This window comes from Sardina pilchardus, chromosome 5 (assembly GCF_963854185.1).
Source record: "Sardina pilchardus chromosome 5, fSarPil1.1, whole genome shotgun sequence".
Lineage (NCBI taxonomy): Eukaryota > Metazoa > Chordata > Actinopteri > Clupeiformes > Clupeidae > Sardina > Sardina pilchardus.
In genome coordinates this window covers 10095254-10102753 of record NC_084998.1, presented here as the reverse complement: position 1 = coordinate 10102753, position 7500 = coordinate 10095254, and the positions used below count along the sequence as shown (strand labels likewise).

Sequence of the window (7500 nt, the reverse complement as noted above, 5' to 3'; positions counted from 1 at the left end):
GACATGAGGAGGAGGAGGAGGAGGAGAAATGGAATAGACAGGAGAGGAGGAGAGGAGGAGAGGAGATGAGCTGGACAGCATGGGGTGGCACAGGGGTGGGGAGGTGGGGAGGTGAGAGAGGAGCACAGGCAGAGTGAGCCCCAGCCCCACAGCAGAGTGCATGTCAGATTGCCCCGAGCATCAGCATAGGCCCGGCACTGACAAATGCCCTATCTAATGAGTTAGCATAGGCAATTACAGAACGTGCAGGGGAAGGAGAGAGGGAGAGAGAGAGAGAGAGAGAGAGAGAAGGAGAGATAGAGAAGGAGAGAGAGAGAGAGAGACAGAGAGAGAGGGAGAGACAGATAGAGAGGGAGGGAGAGAGCGAGAGCACGAGAGATGAGAGTAGACAGAAGCAGTGGGAGAAGGGAGGAGAAGCTAAACTCCAGCAGAGCCGTATTCCCCACCCTTCTCTGCTGCACCACCATATATCACAGCCCCTCGTGTCGCCCAGCAGTCTCCTATATAGGGGTGGAGAAGAGGTGGAGGAGGGGGGGGGGAGGGTCTCCACTTCCAACTACAAGGAAGCAGCTTATTTGCACAATGCACAAATAATACCTGCAATTGCTTCCATACACACACCTGCAACAGCTACTCCCTAGGATCAGCGCACAAGTCATTAGAATATTTGTAAGGGCTATATTAGCATAACTTGCACTGTTGGCATGACAACTGGCTATGATCAATGGGCGACCTGCAAAACAAACCCAACTGCCACGTATGTGCCGTGCATACGGGAGGACCAGGACTGTAAAAAATCACGCCTGGCGACGGTTCGCCAGACTTTTGCCATTTAAAAGATGTGTGTGTGTGTGTGTGTGTGTGTGTTGTGTTAATATGTGTGTGTGTGTGTGTGTGTGTGTGTGTGAATGTGTGTGTCTTGTGTTGAAGTGTGTGTCTGTGTTTTTGTGAATGAGTGTGTGTGTGTGTGTGTGTGTGTGTGTGTGGTTGTCTGCTCAGTATACCCCAGTAGTCACTCGCAAATGAAGAGATGTGATTCGCGAGCGCCCCTGACCTGTGGGTGAGTTTTAGGTATGGCTCAGCATGTCACGGGCCCTGTAGGCTTTCCACCGTCATAATGCCTCATCTTTTATGTAAATGAGTGTTAACAAACATCGCGCAAAATACCCATGAGCTCTCTTAGCCCCGGAAAAAGAAACAAGGAATGTCACGCTCGCTCAGGTTCACACGAGTCTGTGCCATTTTTGCTGGCTTTTCCTCCATTGGTTGTTTTTTTCTTTGCACACCATAAACAAGCAAATATGCTGTAGCATGTTTTGTCAACTAGTAGATTCAAATAAGATGGCAAAATTACTAAATGCACTACATCTGTCGCAGTTTGCATTTGTGTGATCATCTTGCTTGTTAAATTGCTGCTTTGCGGGGTGTGTCAGAAAAGCTGTGAGGAGCATAATTGGCATGATGATGACTGATCTCAGCAGCCAGTCATAAGTATTCCCTATACGATGACAATGATGTATTACTGTCACATACTGTGTCTGAACCAAAACCAAATCCACCATAAGGTCAATAGTTTGGTCACCTTGACCCTGACCACTGACATGTGCAACATGCAACATATGACAGCCTGTTTCTGCATGTGAACATGAGTGTGAATTTGTGTTTTATTTCAGAATCAGAATCAGAATATTTTTTTTATAGAATCAGAATATTTTTTTTTATATAGGCCTATTTGTTGTAATTTTCTTTTCTTTTTGCCACAAGCGACCATTGTCACTTGTCGAAATTTTGACATTCTTCAAGGACGCTTGTGCGCCGGCTCTGTGTCTCCCCCCCCCCCTGCCTCTGGACTCCTGATTGACGTGCGAGGTGCACCCAGAGTCCAGCCTACTACACCCCGGGAGCATTTACAAACGCCAACACTCTTGACAGAGGCAGCGTCAACAGCAGGAGCAGCAACAGCGACACGAATGACTAGGGGCTGTTTTTTTTTGAGCCTCAGCTTGTGGAGCGGTCAGACCTGGATTACCATACAAACAACCCCTCTGCAAATCACGCTCAGCGAACAACAGCGACCTCAGTGAAACATTTAAAAAAGCCCCACAGTGGTCATTGTGAATGGACATTCAGCTCAGAATATACTAATGCGAGTCGAGCACGCATTCAGGGGCCACGTTGTCACGAAACAGCCCTAAAAAAAAACCCAACCACAACAAAAAAAGAAAAACAGCACAGCCTCCGAGCTCATGTGTTCACATTCATGAGCGCCGGGTGTTTGAATATGCCAGTGTTTGGGAACAGGTGTTCGTGTACAGAGCAGGAGAATTTTTAAAAAGGCCTGGCACATTTATCACAGTGTAGTTCATCTCAGTCCGACTGCCTAAATGATGCATGTAAACTCGCAAACAGTGTGCAAAAAAGCCTGTAGTTATGGAGACACTGTTCCGGGGCGCGGACCCATTAAATGTCAGGCCACACAAGACGTTGCAGGCCATCGCGTAACATGCCTAATGCAATTCTATTAATGGCTACTCCTCGGCCAGTCCATTCTCTATATAAGATTATCTCCACGTTAATGTGTGTAAATGTGTCTAAGCCTGTGAGTGAGTGTATGTGTGTATGTGTGTGTGTGTGTGTGTGTGTGTGTGTGTGTGTGTGTGTGTGTGTGTCTGTGCGTGTACTTCTCATGTGGGCAAATGGAGTGTGTGTATGTGTGTGTGCTCATATAGGTGTGTGTAGTGCATGTGTATGTGTTCATGGGTGTGTGCACTGTATGTGTGTTCATGGGTGTGTGCAGTGTGTGTGTATGACATATCGCAGATGTTTCAGCCTTCACTGTTAGGGAGTACAGTGGATGTGTGTGTGTTTATGCGTCCGTATGTGCACGCATGTGTGTGTTTGTGTGTGTGTGCATGTGCATCTGTGTGTGTGTGTGTGTGTGTGTGAGCGCGCAAGTGAGCACGGTAAGGCCTGCCGCCTCTTAAATAAGGCAGCCACGCACTGCTGCACCTCACACACACACAAACACACACACACACACACACACACACACACAGCACTGCTCCCGCCAGCCAGCCAGCCAGCCAGCCGGCAGCCCTCAGCAGCCCGTTACCATCGGCAACCAGCTCTGACCGTGCCCCTCTGGCTTCAGCATGTTTTTCACAGCTTTGTTGTTTCTTTTTCTTTCTTTTTTTTTTTGGTCGAGAATTGGAAAATCCAGAAAATGACATGACACTATCTTTGTAACCAATCTCGGCTTTTTGCCTCACATAAAAAATAATCTTTTTACTTAAAAAAACATTCACCCCTCTAGCTGTCTAGATTTCTGCCTCCCTCAATTTCTGGTTTCTGCAAATCCCATTTAAAACAGCGCCTTTAAAAGAGAAGTTAATTGAGTGATGAGAAATGTGTCAAGGCTGAGCTAAGGGGCATTTGCTTCACCCATCCAGAAGAATGGGGACACTTGGCTGCTACGGATGCTTTTCCTGTGATGGGAGTCGCAGTCTAGTTGGACTCGTTATGTTTATTTATCGCATATCTTCTACTTGTTCTGACTAGATTAGAGAAACTATCACCCCTTCCCTTTTGAGAGGCAACAAAAGCGAAATAATTATTATTTTTTTGTTTGCAAACGAGATCATTAGATTCCTTCGAGTCCAGGATTTAAAAATGGTCAGTGTAGAATAATCTCTAATGTTGGGTGGATTGCTTACCCACACGGAAATGCAAACACAATCAGGCACAGCCTCATAATTAGGTGCACACACACTGAGTCACTACAACTCACACACAGTCACACACAGTCACACATGTACACACACACACACACACACACGCAAACAGACATACAGGGCATGCGTGTTCAAGCTAGAGGGGAAACATGTTCAGCTGGTCCGGTTCATATGTTATTGGGCTCATTTTCTTATGTAAGACCTTAGTGAAGAAAATGTGCCAAGCTAGCCGTTTTTATCCATCACACAAACACGCATACACACACACACACACACACACACACACACACACACACAAACACAGACACACACATATACAAGCACGCCAAACCCTTCCCTCTTGCCTCTCTATCATGGCTCCATTATGACTGACCCCAGTGATGCTGTTGCACTGTAGCGTGCCCATGATGACAGGGGATGAGGCGCGTTGAAGTGTGGGACAGAGGCAGGGGTCAGCGTGGGAAGGGCCCCTCCATGTGGAGTGGCCTTGTCCACCGCTCCCATCTGCACTCATTATCCAGCAGACACTATCGTCAGTCAGTCAGTCAATCCCGCGGGGGATCGTGTTAAAGTGGATGTCAATGGGCCTTCATGAATCTTTAAGCACGTGATAAAACCCTGCAGGCCACAGGCGGCTCATTCACTGGATCCGACGGCGCTTCAACAGGTGCCCTTTTCTGCCCGGTGTGGCATAAACTGCCGTCATCGCCAATCCCTGGTTTAAATTCGTAATGCTGTTATTCTCTCCCGGGATATAAAACCTCCGCCCCCAGCTTATAGCTGCACCTGTCCAAATCCCCCCCGATGCTCTTACCTGTACTTCATGTTGCTGTGTCTGCCGATGGCCTCCTTCATGTGGGCGTGGCCTTGCGGGACGAGCCGGGACCCCGACTGCTCCCGGAGCTGGGTCTTGGTCTGGGCGTTGTAGTTGCCGTTACCCTGGCCGCTCCCCCCGCCACCGCCCGGTGGCGGGGCGGTGCGGAGGCCACACAGCCGGTCCTCACTGCGGCTCTTGAGGTTGTGTTCCGTACAGGCGAATGACACCTGCATCCTGATGTTGTTTTATCCCCGTGTAACTGTCTGCCTCTCGGTCGGTGGCTTGGCTTCAGGTCATGCACCTGCAGGCGCCGGCTTGTACTGATTGCTGGTGCTGCTGCGGAGGAGGAGGAGGGAGGGAGGGATGCCGTCCAAAAACAAGCAGTCCCCCCACACAGCGACGGTTTGTTTGCTGGCAGGCGCCAAGAGTCACGACTGGCGGAGGTCCAGGCCCTAACCTGCCGGACGCAGAGTCAGCGTCTGTGCCGCCGACTTGGGCACTACCTGTGTGCGTCGCCACGGGTAGAGAGGGAGTCTCTGAGCTTATTCACCCACACACTTTCCAAGAAAATAGGTTTTTCCTCGCAGAACAAGGATAATGATAGGGTAACTTGGTAGGCACAATTGCTCGTCTTTAAGCTGCGGTACCTGCGGTAACACCCAAGGCTCGCCGGGTCTTTCGATGCGCAACAGATTCTTCACCCGTTCTGACTTGCGAGCAGATTGAACGCAAGTCAACACATTTCCCACGAGTGTGGATATATATTCAGACAACTGAATTAATCTATACCTGCGCGATGTTCGAATCCCTCCGATGTACAGGGCGACGGTGACTGCCCCGGTGAATGCTGTGCATCTGGCAGTGGAGCTTCACGGGCATTGAGCGTGCTTACCCCCTAGCCTCGCCATCTTCGGCCTCGAACCAATTGGACATAAATCGAATGACAGCTCACCCACTCGCTTGGACACAGTCTCTCATTGACACACTGCTTTACCTAAAGGAGAGCGCAAAATATTGCGACCAGACACGCTCACAGAGCCAAACGGGCAATATGAACAGGAGTAACACTATCTGACACAATGTTCGCGCTCACGCAACATCGAACTGATGCAAACGGCAACATGAGCGGCGCCAAATCTCGTGCTGTGATTATTAGGGGCAGTAATTGCCATCGTGATCATCACCGGGTATTACTAATAGGATGGAGCGAGAACGATTCAGTGCACTCATCTCTCTCTGTCAAACAAAATGACATGCGCAATTATCGCTTAGTAACATCATTAACGATGGTAACAGTGCTATGAATTACTTGCCATTCGATCCGAATACCGCGATAAGGTTCCGCAAAGGTTAAGAAATACTCCCGTTTTTGAGGCAGGCAACCTCATACATGTTTACTCAACATGCAGAGTCTGTGATTCCGCACTCCTCCCCGCCTCCTCTCTCTCTCGCTCTCTCTCGCTCCTTCGCCACCCCCTGCCTCTCCCTCCCTCCCTCACACACATACACAAACACGCGCGCGCACACACACACACACACACACACACACACACACACAAATATTGGATATTTGGTTGTTGTTGTATTTTTGCTCCCAGTATGTTTTCAGGTAACATTGTGTCAACTAACAGTGCACAGTAAATAAACAGCAGAGACAAACATTCATAATTAGCATTTTTGCTTCAGTCACATTGTCCTCTTTCCTCTTTTATCATCGTATATATTCGATACGCAGATAAATCGATGAACTTATTCAACATTGTATGACCTGGGTTGGATTCACTCGATTATTCCGTGTGTTAGTAGAGACCCCGCCTTCTCTCCTTCAATAAAGGCTAATGACCACTCCCTTTTCAATAAACACATACTGTGCGCTAGGCCCCCCTCCCCCTCATCTCTCTCTCTCTCTCTCTCTCTCCCCCCTTCCCCCCTTTCTCTGCACTGGAACACTGTAACAGAGGCATGCAGTTGAGCACTTCACTGATTAAGCACAGCAGCCTCTGAGATTAACTGAACCAAATGCCTAACACACACAGAGACACACACACACACACAAATAATTTTGTCTGGACCCAGTGTTATTATAAGGTTTACAGTGGTGGATTGCTATGAAACTTTGGGAACTAGTTGAATTAACAGACTGCAGGTAATGAGAATACATTACATGAGATAGATTGCGGATGCACTCTTAAAAAATATATTCTTGGGGTGCTATGGCCCATGCAGGCTTTAAAGGGGTTCCTTTGATGTACCCTTCAAAATGGCTTAAAACACATTTAGGGGTGCCATATATGAAGCATTGTTTATAGAACAATTGCAATAGAACAGTATTTGGTTCTAGCACCTTTTTTTCTAAAAGTGTACTATGATTTGGCTTTGAACATTGATGTGAAATTTGGATCAAACTTGTATAATTTTGCAGTTTGAACAAAAAAGGTTTACACGTAAAAGATGTTTGGTGGTTACGTGGTTACATGGAACACCGGGTAGATTATGGATTATAAAATGGACAGTATTGTACAATGTTTCCAAGGAACCACAGCAATACATGCTGTCCCTCTGAGTCTGCAGCGATGCTATTGATAGCATAAATCTCTTATGAGATATTGACCACATTTTCTTGTAGAGAAAAGTGAACTGGTGCTCTCTCGAAAACCACTGGCCAGGAGAGCTGAGACACCACCCGGCCTTCCAATCACAGTGACCTAAAATGGATAACGCCAGCCAATCAGAACTCAGCTTTTCTGTGCAGTGAGTATAGGTTACAGTGTGTGTCTGTACCCGAGACTACAAATAAAGAGCAACCACCTGCACACACACTACTCAAGCATCAGAAGATGTGGAGAGAGACAGAGGGGTGGAGGGGCAGAGAGAGATAGAGAGAGGGAGAGAGGGAGGATGAGAGAGGGAGAAAGGGACATGGATATTAAAATACTGATGTGTTCTGTCACT

The 7500-nt window shown here is 47.8% G+C and overlaps 1 protein-coding gene across 1 annotated transcript in view; it reads right to left on the bottom strand.

The window, feature by feature from the left end:
* The window catches only part of LOC134079491 (voltage-gated potassium channel subunit beta-3), a 16710-nt gene extending 11925 nt beyond the window's left edge, over positions 1-4785 (bottom strand). Inside the window, exon 1 of the mRNA XM_062535574.1 lies at positions 4546-4785. Within this exon, the coding sequence (XP_062391558.1) occupies positions 4546-4781 (236 nt within the window). The 5' untranslated portion in view covers positions 4782-4785. The remainder of the gene's footprint in view (positions 1-4545) is intronic.
* Between the last annotated feature and the right edge of the window lie 2715 nt (positions 4786-7500).